The 16,934-nt window shown below is 44.2% G+C and overlaps 1 protein-coding gene across 18 annotated transcripts in view; it reads left to right on the forward strand.

The window, feature by feature from the left end:
• FBRSL1 (fibrosin like 1) overlaps window positions 1–16,934 on the forward strand; it is a 547,437-nt gene that overhangs the window by 438,594 nt on the left and 91,909 nt on the right. For 14 of the 18 annotated variants that reach the window (XM_040602430.1, XM_040602491.1, XM_040602507.1 and 11 more), the window contains one exon: window positions 8,062–8,115. The exons of the other annotated variants lie outside the window; for them this stretch is intronic. In XM_040602430.1, the coding sequence (XP_040458364.1) occupies window positions 8,062–8,115 (54 nt within the window). The remainder of the gene's footprint in view (window positions 1–8,061; window positions 8,116–16,934) is intronic. 18 annotated transcript variants of the gene reach the window in all.

Genomic DNA, 16,934 nt, shown 5'->3' on the forward strand with positions numbered 1-16,934 from the left:
GGGCGGTGGGCGCCCTCGGGCCGGGACCCGCCGGCCGCGCTCGCCGGGGGCAGTGTCTCTCGCACCGGCGGCGGGGGCCAGCCGGGAGTTGGCGGCTTTGCGGTCGGGCGAAGGAAATCGCTGTGCTTTCCGCCTGGTGCGATGGGTTGTGTGCGTGCGGGTTTTTTGTGGGTTTTTGTTTTTTTTTTTTTGTTTTTTTTTTTTGTCTTCCTTGTGCCTTTTTTCGGCACAGCCGACGAGGCGGTTTGATTTTTTCCGACCGCGCCGTTCGCTGGCTGCCGGCCCCCCCAGCCCTTTCTGGGGGGCGGCCCCGCGCCCTGTGCCGGGCGGGCCGGGATGCGGCGCGGCGGCAGGCACCGGGAGCTCTCCGAACGGAATTACGGACAAGGGTGTTTGTGTTTTTTTTCTGGAGGGAGACCGGCTGTGTTTAAATAAAATAACATCTTTTTTAAAAAGCGAGGAGCTGCCGGGATGCGATGTGCTCCCAAGCTGCTTTTTTTTCCACCCCATTTCGCACATTCCTCCAGTGCGACCGCATCCCTCTTCCCACCCCTCCGCCTCTCATCTGGGGGGTGGGGGGGGGGGTGGGGGTGTGCGTGTGTAATAAATACCGGATCGTTGCCTTCCTCTGGCGGCAGGTTGGGGCCGGGTGGCTGCGCCGGGCGGACCCGCTGTGCCCCCCCGCCCGCCCCCTCCCCCGGGGTGGCCGTGGCGGCTCCGGGGCCGGTGGTCCCTGCGGCGGCGCACGGAGCCGGCTCCCGCGGTGCCCCCGGGCAGACGGGTGCTGTAGCGGGCTGTCGGGGGAGGACGGGGCTTGGCTGGGATCGCTGGCTATTAAAAACGGTAACAAACTCTGTAGCCGACGGTTAACACCTTCGGTGCAGGCCAGAGCCCCCTACTCACGAAGAACAAGAAGTCTCATAATGGTCTGCGTGGTGTTTTTTCCTCCCTGCGCCTTTTGGCCTGAGAAATACCCGTCCGGCTCCCCCAGCCCAGCAGATTGTGCTGCTGAAACGCGGGGCGGCTGCTCGGGCGTTGTTCTCGTCCCCGCGTCTGCTGCCGTGGCCCTCTGCTTTAGCTTGAAAGAAAAATTTAATCCAATTAAGAAATTAAACCTTGTGTGTTTAAAGTGACAAATTTGAAAAGGGGAGTGGGGGCTGAAGTAAGATTTCCAGGTCACTGGTTAACCAAAGATGGTTTGCAAAAAGAGCTCAGGAATCAGGCGAGGGCAGAGAGAAAGGAAAGAGAGACCTTTTTAAATGGCAAAGGCTTGTGTACATCTCTCTGGAATTTAAATTGTTTTTTAGGCTTGTAAAATCTTCTCGAAGTTGCGCATTTATCTCAGGAGGCTGCTTGCTAGCTAATCTTCTCAAGGCATGTCCTGATTTTTTGTAACATTACAGTATCTGAGGTCCTTTTAACCTAATTTTGTAACAAAGATAATTTCTTGTTATGTAAGTTACTGTTCTGAATGATTGCTTTGGGTCTTGGAGATCGTCCTTAACCATTCTCCCCTGTGCTGCGGAAACTGGAATTATTTACTTCGTTATCAATTCTTGAAAGAAATCCTCGCTCAGTTGGAAAAGGCTGCTAAGGTATTATAGGAAAACAGTCTTCCCGTTCTTCTTTCTAGAGAGTTAAATCTCTGGTCATCCCTGATCAGAATTTACTTCAGAGGTTTATGTTTATGTATAAATCCGATTTTCCCCACATACAGACTTAGAAGGGCGAGCTGCTTGATTTATACACACAGCATTAACTTCCTACAAGTGGCAGACTTCTAATGCTCTCTTCAAGAATTTTCTTCTTTGCTGACAACAGTTCCCTAAAACTGCCCTGTACCAAAGCCAAAAGGCACTGGCTTGGGCTGCCTGGTTTTCTGTTCCAGAGGAGATTAATGCTATAAAACAAGGAAGGGCAGTATTGTATTTAGTTGGATACTGAGATTTTGCTAGTGCAGAGCTGATTTTTTTTTTTAAATTGTATTTTATTTGGAAGGTGGGTTATTCTGAGTGAAACCTTAAGCCTTGTTTATCAGAGAGGGGCAGTCTGTTCTCATAAACGAAGGAGCAAAATATATCCTAGTGTTACTGTATCGGGACATGCAGTCATCTGTTGGACTTTGTGGCCTGTGCTGGCTAAATCGAATAGCAGCGTCACAAGTAGCTCTGGTATTTTTAAGTTAAAAAGGGGATTGGAGTATGCTTTGAATTCCAGTGATAAACTGCAGATATTTAGCAGTAGCTAATATTTATTTTGGTCTGATTTTGCAAGAATGTTGTGATTTGAAGTGTTAACTTTCAGTAAGGGGTGCAAATACTAGTGTTTGCTGTTGTTGCTTTTTAAACTAAAAACTGTTTAAGATGTTTAATGGCGATACGTGAACAAGAGTAGCAATGAGAATGGACGCATTCTTCAGTGAGCCAGCCTGTGCTGTGTGGTACTTTTGGAAAGCACAGATGTGTATGTCATTTTCTGCCTTAATATTTTTTTTTTTCCCTTTGACTCCCAGCATCCTTGTGTTGACTGACCCATAATAGCTAGGAATTGTGGTGTCTGGATACATTTGAATATGAAGCAGCCTTTTAAAAGCCCATCACAGAAGATTCAGTCAAGTAAAACTATTTGTATCATCAGAATAGGAAATGTAAGCTGGTTGATTTTAATGACTTTATGAATTTACAAGATCTGAAATCAGGCAGGTACAAGAATGTGTTGCTTCTTGCTTAACAGCAAGTTTGAGAGAAGATTGGCATTCTGCATCAGAAATGGAAATTTTAGGGTTTCTTGCAGTCTTTTATCCTCCTGAATAAAGATGAAAATTCTGAACTAGGTAAAGAAACATATGGTTTTACCAGAAGTGATTTCCTAGACTGATCAATTACTAGGAGATGTAATGAGAAATATACTCCTTAGGGAGAGGAAGGAGGGATTGCCATTACATAATATCCCTTGGGAGAATTTCTGTATCGCATAATGAGGTTGGTGATGGAGCATTTGGGGAAAATGCCTATGGATAGGAATTTGTTCTTCAGATTTCCATGAGCAAAATGTATTACTGAAAGCTTGTTAAAAGTAGTACTGATACGGTAGTAGGTGGGTGCTTTGCCTTTATACACCTCTTTTGTTCTCTTAACTACTATGTAAGAGATTAGGTAACCATAAGATTAAAATGTCCACAAAATGAGAGATGCTAGTGAATAATTCCCTTACTTACTTAACACCAAGGGTAAACTATTAAGGGCTTACATTCTGTTCCAGGTTTCATTACACTATTTCTGTTTATCTATTGAAAATAGGTCCGAAGGAAAAGAAAATCTCTAGCCTTAATAGTGTAAACACAAATGACTTTATCCTCCTGCTGGTGAAAGTGAAATATACCTAAACGTGTATATGTGATGTGGATTCAGTAAAACTTGGTAGCTGGGTACGCGTTTTCAAGAGTTCCTGTAACATCTTAAGGATCGCCTAGGAGCTGACTTCCAGATGAAGAAAGCACTTTTAAAAGTGACTTGAATACAGCCTTACTTTTTTAGTAGCAGTTGCCTTAAGCAAGAAAATAATTTGTTTCCACACACCTGCCCTTCAGCATTTTTCGTGCTCAGAGGCCAGAGCGGGTGGTTAGCCTCCAGGATCCCAACGGATCCCAACACCAAGCTGGCCGGCTGCGCTGCCTGCGCACGGGCTCAGAGGTGTTAAAACCAACAGAGGGAAAAGGTGAACAATCTTAACACCTCTGTCACTGCTGGGGAATTTGCCTAATTTGAGCCTCTCTTTTAAAATCTGAGTGCTGGTGATTCTAGCAATTTTTCAAATGGCTTGTCCAGCTTTTGTCCCTTGAGTTACAAATGTGTTCCAGCTTTGCGGGTTTCTCTGGAAATCGCCGTTGCAGGGATTCCAGCAGCCGAGGCGGCGCAGTGACCCCTGACGGTGGCTCTGGTGATCGAGGCAGGTTTGCGCAGCTATCACTATTTTTAGGAAGTTAAAGGTGCGATGGCTGTTTTGAAGTCGAGGCCCCGATTCCAGCGGTTCATGGACACGTTTTGCAGTATTCTGTGTGCCACCCCGTGGCTGCCGGCGCACGCTGCAGCTGGTGAGGCGCGGCTGACTTCCGCAGGACAGTCCCAATTTTAGTGTCCTCTTGATGGTTTTATTTTGTGTCTTGGTTTAGTGTCAGTTATCTGTTCTGATCCCCCTAACACTGACTCGGTTGCGAGATCCTGGTCCTTGGACATGCAAACCGGAGTGGTGGCTGCTCACTGCTGACCAGTGTGTTGCTTTCAGTGCTTGTGGCAGGGCTTGGCTTTCTGAAAAGGTGGGAAAATGGTGCTGGACTTAAGCACAGAGAGTTTGCACAAAGGAATCGGTGACATTTCTGCACCCTGTAGAAAGGATTGGCGTCAAGGAAACTGAAAATCTTTGTGGCTGATGCTGCTAGAAGGACTTGATCGCAGGTGGTGATGCTGGGGTGGTAATCTTCCTTGCTGCCCTGTCCCATTACCCTGCCGGAGTTTTACAGGTCGTGACCCCTGCATTAACCATCCCACAGGTGCAGTTTAGCCTGAGAGCATCTCTCAAGGTAGCTAATGTAATTTTAAACACTAAGAATGGCAACCTGTGATTGTTGGTTCTTGTAAACTTAAACTAGGATGGTGCTTTTGGCATGGATATAGAAAAATAGGTTCTTCAAAATAACCACTTATACCTTATATGGCTGCATTGAAAGGGTTAAAGATAAAATGTGCATTCTTTAATAGTATAAAAATAAACCTTACTTTTTGTTGGGTGGTAGGAGAAGAGTTGGAGTTTACGTGAAGACAGCTTTTCAGGGTGGCTGTGTGTTGTTACCAAAGATATTTCTAGGTTGCTAACAAAATGAGATTTTTTTTTCCAAATATTTTTTATTTTGAAAGTACTCAGCCTAGCTTATGTTCTTGTGGAAAGACCATTACAGTTAAATTGCTGTGGAAGGTAGCTTCATTTTTAATACTGAGTTGAAGCAAGCTGGATCCGTTGTTTGCTGTGGTGTTTCTGCGGGGGGTAAAAAACATCTGTACGTGGATGTGGTTTCTGCAGTAACGGTTATACCAAAGGAGAATCAGAGACATAAAGGCTGTAAATCTTGGGGTTTTTTTCCGTGGAATAATCAACAATAAAAAGCGTTCAGGTGATTAAGATGCCTGCGAGTAGATCCTTACTCCAAAGCTGAAGGTTATGAAGTTGTAGTACAGTCTGCCTTCAAAATGGTTAGAAATCCGTCATAAATATCTCTTTACCACATACCTTCTATCTCCCTGGATGATTGGCTTTCTAGCAAAGCCTTCCATAGAGGGTGTACTGTAATCCTTTTACATTACTTCTTCAGTGCAGATTACGCAGCAAGAAATAATTAGGAGATTAATTTTCACCTGTCACTGCCAATAATAGATAACCTTGATACAGTGACAGGGCTAGGAATTTGGGGAGCGGAAAAGCATTTAACCCTGTAGTGATTGCTGCAGGGACCAGGCAGAAAATGGTTGCCAGAACATGACCTCCCTGCTTGCTGTCACGAAAAGGGAGAGACGTGTTAGTCTTTCAGCTTCCTTGTCTCCTGCGAACGCTTTGCCTTTATCCGTGAACGTGTGCTGTAAAATTCGCTCTGTGCCGCAACGGTGCCACACGCGCCTCGTGCTAATCAGCCCGGAGCAGACGTTGGAGACCTTTGTAGCCTAGTCTTTTAATTCAAATGCAGTTCTGTTGCTTTTCATGATTTCAATTCCCAATCTGACTGGTATTCCTAGTCTGCTAGGGAAAGGAGCAAACTAATGAAGATGGCTTCATTAGGCAGCGCGCAGTTTAGCCCTTGCTTCTCTCCAACAAATGCAGCTGATAAAACATCCCAGAAGTAACTGTGCTTTTGGTCTTAAGAGGAAGCGGAGCTGAGGTGTTTCTGCTCCCTTTCAAAATTAATTACTAGCTCGCATCAGGTGAGCTTAAAAATGGAGCCTGCGCGCTAAGACAGTGAAGGTAAATGGGAAGGAAAAAAAAAAGCCACTCTTCCCCCTCTGCTGTAGTCGTTGGTGTGTTTTTTTTTTTTTCTTTTGTGTGGAAGTTTAAATCTACAATCTGTTGAAAACGTAATGGGAAACCAGCCTACAGAAAATGCCATTATTCATATCATCGTGAGCTCATTTATTTTATCTGCAATAGTAATGATAAGACAGGCTGCTTGGCAATGCTGATAAGCTGAGAAATATCTTAGAGCTATTTGTAAAAGTTAAAGCAGATCTTGGTACTGAGAGATAGGGAAACTGATGAGCCTTTGGGCAATCTGCAGAGCTGAAAGCTAATAAAGATTTTAATAGGAAGGCCTCATTAGGATTAGGGAGAAGATCTATTATCTGGGATTTACACAACACAAACAGTGAGGCAACTTTAATTTTTACTTCTTTGTTCATTAAATACTATTGCGGAACATGAAGCCTTTTAAGTGATCTGGATCTCTTTGTACGTTCAAGGAGCCATCGCCAGCTCTTGGTTGAGCAAAGACGGAAGGGCAGGTTGTGCAGGAATTTGTTTGCCACATGAGAAATGCCAGTAAGCCATCATATTCGGGGGCCAGGCACTTTTTGGAGGTGCAGAAATGAAGTTGTTTGCAGGTGCCTGGGTGGCAGGGTACTTGGCAGCATCTTTTTTCTGTTGTGAACAATGTTTCTGATCTTTTGGCCCTGAAGAGGCCATCTTCAGAAAGAAATTTAACGTGTTGCTGTTGTGCTGGTTCTCTTGGTGGTGAGACTGAGACAGCATTACTGGATAGCTTGTCCGTCCAGCAGCCTAGCAGGGTGCTAACTCCCAGTCCCCCAGTGGTGGCTTTTTTATTAGTTGTGATCACCACACAGATAAACTGTTCTAGCAGAGGAGCTGTCTCCAGTGCCACTGGAGATGGCACGGTAGGAGTACGTGCCATGGGTGACCTGATTGAATGGGTTGGTAGTTACACGACAGGGTCAGTTTTTAGCACCATGTGCATTCTTACATGTGATGTACAAAACATTTGCTTTTGGGGGACCCTGAGTGTGTGCAGACACCTGTCTCATGGGCTCAGCTGCTTTATTCCTTGCACTTTGCATGTAAGGCGCATGTAAGCGGCTGAAAGACAGTTATATTTAATATTTTTTCTCAAGGACCATCCAGACTTTTTTTTGTGGTTAAATTGAATTGTAAAGCAGGAAGAGAAGCCATGCTGGAACATTCTTTGGTTTGTTGTCAAGGGCCAAGTCATGTTGTAACCTGATTCTGCTAACGTACAGTTTAAACCCTTTCTACACGCAGCCAATGAGATCTAGCTGAACCTCTAATGCAGATGAAGGGGTTTGTTACGTGATATCCCTGCTGGCTGTGAAATGTCACTTGTATGACCACACCTGTGTTGGGAGCTGGCTGGTTTCTTCTTTCGGTGGAGCACAGACCCATACAGGAGTCTCAGCTTCTCCCCTGCTTTCATGGCACAAACCAACTCCTCCTGGATCAATTAACCCTTGTGGTAACTACAGTAACATTGCTTCCATGGAGGAGTGCTCTTTGGAAAGTATCTTCTTGTATTTTCAGTTGTCTTTAATACAGTGTAGCAGCCAGAAACCAAAAGGGAGCGCAGCACCACAGCCACAGAGAAGTCTGTTCCAGAGCATAGTTTGGGATCTGCTGGTTTGGAGCAGTGGTTTCATAGGGCCTACAGCGGATAGCGTAATGGTGTAGGTAACTCCAAGTATTTCACCTTCCATGTGCTTAAGGAACTTGGAGCAGCTGCAGCTGTAATCCCCTCTGTGGAGGCAGATGGGCAGGGCTGGGGGAAGAGCATGGCACCTACTGCCCAGGGCAAAACCACGTTTCTTGCAGTGGGTTGGTGTTGGGTTATTGGAGCTTGTTCGTAACGAGTCACAGTTTATGTCGGTGAACCACCTTGGCCTCCTAAAGAACTAGCGCTATTTGCACATAGCATGTTGCTCCAGCAAGGCTGCCATTTGAGAAGTTTCTAATATTTATGTTTGATATGAATGAAACTTTTTGTTTTGTCTGTAGACCGCAACGGAACTGGAGCTGACTCGTATCAGGAGTGCCTTGATAACAAGCAAGGTATGAGATCAAGTCTCTCCAACATGGGCACTTGGGACTGATATAGCTTGATTTCTTGCAGCTGAATTGGTTGCTGTCTCTGTCTGTCTCACTCTCTCTGTTTCCCCTCCCCCACCCCCACCCCCGTTTTGTTCCCCCTTCCCCCACCACTGTCTCCAAGCCAATTCACTGTTAACAGTTCCATGTCAGCTAACCTGTTAGCTCAAGGACTCATTACACATTTGTGATAAGGTTTCTCGTGTCTAGCAGCCCAAACCCTCTGTTATTAAGGGAAGCTTGTAAAACAAAAGTAGCATGTGCACTTGCTTGCAGCTGTCTTCTTCCTTGAGGTTTACTTGCACAGCCAAGCAGAAAAATACTAAAGTAAAAGTGGAGTTAAGGGAAGGCACGTGCTGGGCTGGGTTACCTTAGTGCCAGACATCCTGTTACAGTTTGTGTGCTGACATGCTGACTCAGCCTTGTCCAGCCTGCTGTCTTCTCCTGTGGTAAAGTAGGTAAGAGCTGGAAAAGTCTCATGTGACTTACAAGGGAGTGATGATGGTGAAGGAGGAAACTGTTATCCTTCTATTATAAACATGGGAAGAAGAGTCACATCAGTAGAAATGAAAATCTTAAAAGTATCTCAGAAACAGGACCCAAAGGCAAGGTTATTGATTTTGTATTTAGAAAAAGGGTTGGTGTATTATGTTCTCTTCAGATGTCCTCTCTGAAAACTGCAATCAGAAGTGCTACTCCATCGGTGTAGCCACGTAGTGAGTGTTGAACCTTCTGGTAATCAGGGAGAACAAGTACCCTTCAGTCCAGAATTGCATTCATTATCAGCTACAAGAAAGAGATAAGAGGAAACGCTTATCCTAACCAGGTCATAGGCATCAGTTATATGTCAGCTTTTTACCCTGTTGTTGACCCCAGATCTGTGACGGTAGCTAAAATGGTCATTTGCTGAAATTCTGACCTTCCTTGTGTAATTTTCTAAAGTAGTACCGAGAAACAAACAAACAAAAAAGTCTGTCCCAGTTTTGGTGCTTGGTTGGGTTTAATTTTCCACTGGTGTCTATGCTTTCAGTATCCATCAGTCAGTGTTACATGTGCTTGAAGTCAAAGCTGCCGTGGAGTGCATCCCTCTTGCTGTTGTTGGGTTTGGGGTGGGTTATTTGGGGGGCTTGGGGTTTCTTTTGTTTGTATTGTTTCCCTCCTCTGAAAAAAAACCCCACCAAAATACCCCACGTTGTGTCTCTGGTGACCTTTAACTCATCTTTTTTCACTATTATTTTTTGCTGGTTGTGGTAAATACCTAATCATTGCTAAGCTTTCATTTCAGAAGTTACAACTGGAAGACTAATGTGGAAGAACTGTAATCAATAATGGCTTTTTTTATTAGATTAAGTTTAAAAGCCTTCTAGACCAATGTAATTCAGGATGCTTCTTTGATAGATAGTTTGTTCTTAGAGAGAACAGTTTTTTCCAACAACATTTTACTGGTTGGCTGGGGGGGTAGGGGTGTGTGTGTTCCATTTGGCATTTTGTAGAAAGCAACTGAATTTCGGGGGTTTTAAAAAATAGTCTTCTCCTTTTTGGAAACCAATTGCAGTCCCTTTGATGTGCCAGTTACCCTGGTTTATCTGACAGGTGGTGTTAAACGGTGTTATATCCATTGCTTTGATTTGTCTGTCAGAACCCTAAATTTTTCTTGCAGTGTGTTTTTTTGATGGGTTTCTTTGACTTCGTTAACATGTGAACAAGCTGTATCATTACAAGTGCTTTCAGTCCAGTATGAGTTGGATCTGGTGTGGTTAATTTACCATGTCTGTGCTACGTCATCATATTTAAAGCAACAACCTTTAAGAATGCAGAGGTTTAAAGGTAAAAGTACACACAGTAACCTGTAGTCAGTCCCTTACTGTCCAGTCCGCATTACATTTTGTGAGCATGCAGTGGAGTTGAATCCACCATTTGCAACAATTTACAGAATATAAAATATATGGCTGGCACCAGACACATAATTCTGGTTGCTCTCTGCTATGTTCAAAACAAAACACTGCCAATGGCTGGAAGTAGCAGTGGCTCTTTAAAAGTACTAAATCTTTAAGCTATGTGAAATGCAATTGCCATGGCTGCTTTTTATAACAGCATGCTTGTCTCCTAGAAATTATGCTATAATGAGGCTTGGTTTATATATTTTACCCCTTTCCTCATTAAAGTGCTATCTCTCGGAAGAAGCGCTTTGTGTCTTGAAATACTGCGCGGTTAAAATGAAGGCAGGTTTATAAGGATTTAATGTACTTGGGAGCCAAGGTTTTGCAGCTTTATGGCAAAGATGTTTTAACAAAGGGCTTTATGGTAAGGGTGTGCTGTATTTTAGTCAGGCAGTTGCTCAAGGGAAAATTTTCAGTGTGAGCACGTCACAGCAGCAAGGAGAAATTCAGAGGGAAACAGGCCTCTGAGATCCAGTCATCGTCTTGGCTGATATTAAGTCTTAATTCTTTGCAATTTGAAGCCCTGCATTTTTTTTTTTTTACCTCTTGGCTCAAGGAAGACAAAAGTCTTGCGCCATGTAATGCAACAACATGCGCAGGTCATTTAGGTTTCTCGTTCTAGTGCTCAAGGGCAGGGTGCGGGAGAGTGTGCCCAGGACAGCCACAGGTGGGATTGTTCACACCTTCTCAGCATGGAGCTTGCTTTTTCAGCCTTTTATCTCCAATACTCAGCATAAATGATACCCTGAAAGCAAAATTGTGAGTGTTTGGGGTTTGGAAGTGAGGAGGGCAGCAGTTTGGAGCAGTTGCCCATCCGCTACTGCCGAAGGTGCATCCTGGATCTGCCTGTTTCTCTGGGATACAGTTAATACCCCATGGTTTCCTGAGAGCCAGGGTGTTCTGCCATGGAAAACAGGTACAGAATTACAACCAGACACAGTTGTTGCTGGAGCTCCTTGATAGGAATTCACCGTTACTATAAATAAAACAATTCTGTTTTAATGGTTAGGCAATGAAAATCGCTTAGCTAGGGCCTTGGTGGTAGCCAGGAAGACACAACCTCACATCTTTGAAACAGTGCGCAGAGAGATGGCCTCGGAAACCGATTCAGAGTATTACATGTTATCATTTGTAGTGCCTTCTCTTGTCTGTAGAAAATTGTGGTTTACTTTGCTTCGGCCATTTTCTGTCCATCCCCATGCCCTCAGCTGGCAATGGGGGTGGCGCCCTACTGGGCTCCAGCTTTCCCAGCAGCTACAGGCTCCTGCCAGAGGAGCCCGATACCTTTTACTTCTCCAGTGTTCTCTTTGCAGAGTGTCATGGTTCTGTATTACTTCCCCACAGATGAATTAGTTGATGCTTTTCCAAGATGAACATGGTTTCATCTTTCTGATGGCACTATTGACTTCCTAGGACTCTCTATATTTCTTTCTGGTATTTTACACCATGTCCTAAATTCAGTACTGCTTATTGATTTTGTTAGCTCACCTGTGGAGGGAGGATGAATGTAATTTGGAGCAACGTTCGGCAGCAAGGATGGAGGGTAATTAATCTTGACAGTGATCAAAATCTGGCTGCAGTTGAGGCGATTGCAGTGCCTCTGTCCCAAGATTATGGAGAACTGAATGCGCCTGCCGCGGGTTTGTGCTGTGAATGGATCTCAGGCGGATTGCTGAGCAGGTGTTACAGGTCTGGGATGTCTGCAGGATCAGGCTTGGTTTTGAAATAGTGGCCATGAACTGAAGAGTTTTCATCCTGTTACCAGTCCCCTGGGCCGTGTAGTCCCAGCGTGTGTCATCTGCTATTAGTCTTGATGCAACCAATGACCTTGTTTGTGTGAGCACATTAAACACAACATTAATATCTGATTTGCCTACTTTGAATTCAGACAGGCTGCAATCAATCACCTGAACTCTTGACAGTGAGTATGGCTGGATGGGCTAAGGAGAACAAGTCAAATGCATGCTTGGGCCAAAACTCTAGGAAACTGGAAAACCGCTTGTGAGCCTCTGTAGCTGGTGTAGCTGCAGCAGTTGGGGGAAACACGTTCTTCACTGGAGAGGAGAAGCTGCAGGAGCAAGAAACGTGTGGTCTGTGTAGAGGTCTGCTCAGCCTGCGTCCTGCCAGGCAAATACCAGCATGGTAAATGAGAGTGCCAAGAGGCACATCTTGGAAGATATTACTGTGAGAAGTTCTAACCTATTCCAGCTTTTGGATCCCGGTTGAACCCCAGCAAGATTAGTTTCAGGATGGCAAAGATGAATTATGAGGCAGATAAATAAAAATGGCAGACGGGCATGGCTGGATTGAAAAGTGTGGTCAAAACAGTTCTGTCACTGAAGATGTTATTTCCATTAAATGTTTTGAGATTTAATATTGATTTCAGTGAAATTACCCTTGAAAACAGATTTCCTCTGAACCTTGATTTTTATATATTTGTTCTGGAACAGCTTTAGGAGGTGGAAAAATGAAACTTTTGCTTCAAACAATTTTTATGTTTTGAAATTGGCTTTTTCACTGTATGAACAGTGAAACAATTTTAAAACATTATTTATTATTTGTATTCCAGTCATGTCTGTGCACTCTAGTTATGGGCTAAACATCATTTTGCTAACCACAATGCAGACGGGGTGGGGGGGTCAGTTTCTGCCTGAATAAGCTTTGGTTTTGTATTTCTGACTGGGGCTGCATTGATTGCCAGTGCCTATTTAAAAAAAAAAAAAAAAAAAAAAACCAAAAAAAAACCCCAACAAAAAAACCCCAACCTTCTCATTTTACAATATGTTGGCTGCCTTTTTGTTTAAAGAATTATAAATACATCAGCAGATTTTCCACAAAAACACATATGCTTTCTTCCTGATGAGTGTGATGACGCACTGAGAATCCTTGCAAGAGGCCTTGAATCTCCTTCAAGTAGAAGATAGTGCTGAGGTTGGAATTGAAATTTTAAATAACTCTCTTCATTATAAAAGATGCTGGTGGGGCCTTGTTACTGAAGAATTGCCATTTTCTGACTAATTTTTTTTGCCAGCATGGGAACAAAGAAAGAAAGGAGGAGGCAGAATAAAAGCCTGTGTGAGTGTAGTACAGAGGCTGCAGCTCTCTAAACTGGTAATGGTATCTGGAAAGAGTCCAGGCTGTTGTAAATATGAACTTTTGTCAATATTCCCCAAGCTTCTCCGGACTCTAGGGTGGGCTTTATTAGCTGAAGGTCACACCATTGTGCTGTCTCCCTCTCCTGAGACCTCTGATACCTTCCTGAAAGGACAGCCCATTATCCCTGGGCTTAGAAGCCAGCTTTCTCTTCAGTGGCGCTGAAGCTGATAAGCTTAAGAAGCATATTTCATCCCCCCACTGCTGCTTTCAGGAGACAAACAGTGTTTATCGTTCCTGATTAATTCCAGTTGAACAAAAAAATAAAATAGGCATGTGTGCACAAGTGCGCGCACACACAGACACAGAGTTGATGGGTTTTTAGGCTGGTCTTCTTGCATAAGGTCAACTCATTGCATTGGCCGCAGCGAGCAGCGTCTGCTGCTGCCTCTGTTTTTCCTGGGTGGTGTGTCCGAAGATTGATTTAGTGACATGAGAGGATCCTGGGCTGCGATCAGTGGAAAGAGAAAGGGGTGGAAAGGGGGACTGGGTAGCAGCAGCCTGAGCATCGAGGTTGGAATTGATCTGTGGCAATTAAGCGTTAAGGTCTGTGAGAGCAGGACCACCCGCTGGGAGAGTGGCTTTCCATCACCTTCGAAAGATGAATGGCCTGAGGAGAGAGAAGGGCAGGGACTTCGTACTCAGCTACCTGAAAAGAATCATGAAAACACAATGTATCTCGCTTCTGTGTCTTGCAGCCCTGCTCATCACAGCTAAATCCCTTTGCTGGGAATTATATGCAAGAGAGTTGGAAGATACAGTAGTTGCTTCTGCTACTTTGGTTTCTTCATTTCCCGCTTTGGATCTGGCTTGAAATTTGTCAGTAGGCACCTTGCTGACTTTCTGGTCACTTACTGTTCCAGTAGGAATATCTCCCATACATGGCTCCTAGCTTCTTAGGGTTACTTTTTTCCTTGTAATGAGATTCAGAGTATAGAATAAGTAACAATGAGTAACACATGCGATGAATAATGTGTTGTCCATCTTAACACACCTGCAGCTCTGTAAGGGGCCCAAGTAGCATGCCCCAGGGCTGGGGCATCCAGGGCAGGCAAGCTGTGCTGCATGCTTCTCTCTGGCATGGCCTTGCTGTGTAAGACACCTTACCTGCCTGTGCCTGAGGTATTCAAGTGGAAAATGAGAATATTGGCACTGTACACAGTCCTGTTTGGATGACCGTGCAGCTGCAGTGCAGGTTAGGTGTTTTGCGAAGAGCTCTGTTTCCTTCAGTTTTGTTGTTACACTTGCTGAGGTTGAGGAGTGAAAGAAGAGATTGCACGTGGCTGCAAGGAGCCTGTTGATACTTGGACCAGAGGAGATGATACTTCACTCCATAAACCTCTATAATTTTTTCAGCCTTTTTAAAAAAAGGTAAAAATATTTGAGAGCTGTGGTGTGTGGACGGCTTTCTCTTGCTTTGCTGTGTGCTGATGTTGAACAAGTGGGCCCCGCCAGCAGGTAAGGGGCTTCACCGCTCTGCCCCCGCCTCTGTTGCAGAGCTGCATCAAATGCCCGCTGCATTTGCACCAGACAAAAGCGAATCAGCTACTTAGTGTATATTGCATCAAATCTTTGTTTTGCTTGCCACATGGTCTATGTTTAAGCCAGATTTTTGGTACTCGGGTTACAACTTAATTTCCTTTGCCAGAACAGAGAATGCAAAATATTAAAAATAATTTTACAAAACTGTGTTTACTTCTTACCAGTGAGAACCACGTTTAAAGACAGATTTTGCTATTACAGCTCCAGCACTAGTGTAAACAGGGTCTAATGCGAAAGTCTGTGAAATAATAGGGCTATTGGTCATCTTTGGGGTAAAAGGAATTTCTGTAACACATTTCAAACCAGAATAAACCTGAAACTTCAGATGACCAAACACAACTAGCACGGCTATTTTAAAACGTCTATAGTAGCATGAAATGGGAGTGGTGGGCCTCTAATATTAGTTTCTCAAAGGTAAACTGCGCAAGCCAATGTGAGTTGGGGGCACTTACTTTTGTCTTGTGCATTGGATTAAACTTGTCATTCTTCACATAAAATAGAATACAGTTAATTTTTAGGTGTAAACATCCTTAAATATACCACAGACACCTCTTTAAGGGAAAAGTAGATTTGAGAGAGAACATTACTTTGAAATCTTCTGAAAGATTCTGAAGCTATGTATATGGCGCTTTCTCTAGATTTGTTAACATGGTGGAAAGATTCGTATTAGTCCAGTGGTGCACCACAGACTGCAGAAGGATGCATGCTTGCTTGGACCCCGATTATGGTGATAAGTGAACATTAATGTGGGCTTGGCAGAGCAAGCTCTTAATTTGCCTTGAAATGGAGGGGGCAGAAATGATCTCATCGGACAAGGCGTCTTTGGGCTGCTGCTCACCGTTAGGTATGTCATAGACAAGATTTATTTACTCAGTGTGGACGGATTATTTCCCTTTCCCTCCCTGAATATGGCCTGTGGTAGCTGTTAGCAAAAGAGCTTTCCACCTCCTGTATTGCAGGAAGCATTTTAGCTCTTGCTGAAATGTGAAGCTCCCTTCCTTTATTAAAAATAAGAACCACTTTCTCACATGGCAGAGTGATAATAGAGACTGAAATTGGACCGATAACTTCATAAAAGAAAGAGAATTTTTTTAAAGACAAATCATGCATGGTAATACCTCCATTGTTCTCTTGCTGTGTTCTTTGTATTGCTTAACTCCCTGTGAACAAAGAACCCATAACTGGAATTGTGAAAATAATCCAGGCATTTAAGTCAAAACTCAAAAGGCCCTTGGGAATCTTGTGCAAAGGTGTGTCCTTGAAATGGTGGTTTATGAATTGTCCGAACAGGTTTGAACATCCTGGCCCTGAGGAAATCTATGGGAATTTTGCCGCTGACTGCAGCGGGGTCAGGATTTCACACTTAGTGCTTTGTACGTGCTGCCAGGCATTGAGCAGAGCCTCTTTCAGTCTTTGAGAAAGTCTGACTCCCTCCTCACAAGCAGGCGGGAGATTTTCTAGTTGGTTGCACTTGTGAGTTCTAGTTAAGGGAATTGCTTTTGGTCCCCCCATCTTTGTCACTTACTTAAATAAACATGCAAACTGGAAACATGCGCTTGCTCGAGCTTCGGCAGCAAGTACCTCCTCAAGGTCTCACATTACTGATCTAGAACTGACACTGCTTGAGTACGCAGTTTTAAGCCAAGGTTTAAGCCTGCTTAAATGAAACCAACTGGGCAGAGAGATGGGAAACGTTGTTCCTAGTCACCATTCAGATGTCTGAACCCAACTAGTTTGAGGTATGAAGGTTCAGTCTGTGAGCTTGAACACAGGTCGGTACAGAGGTTGTATTGTAAATTGAAGCAGTGAGTACTTCTTCACCAGTTTACTGCAGAATAATGTGTTTTTAAAAGTTCAGGTCTATCCAGGGTCAAAGTTACTGGGAGAAGAAGGTACTTAACCAAACAGTGAGGGAATTAGTCTGAAATTGGCATGCAGATTCAGCTAACCAAGGCCCTCTGAAACCAGCATGTAGAAGTTAGCCCTGTTTGAGCAGCAGGTTGAGCCAGGGGACCTCTCAGTCCCTCCCACTTAAGTGACCCTGTGGTTCTCTGGTTAGATGTCTCACGCCGGCCAGGGTATTTGAGCCATCCACTGGACCATCTGACTGACCACTGTAAACATGGACATCATCTTCCTCTGTTACGC

Source organism: Falco naumanni, chromosome 1 (assembly GCF_017639655.2).
Source record: "Falco naumanni isolate bFalNau1 chromosome 1, bFalNau1.pat, whole genome shotgun sequence".
Taxonomy (NCBI): domain Eukaryota; kingdom Metazoa; phylum Chordata; class Aves; order Falconiformes; family Falconidae; genus Falco; species Falco naumanni.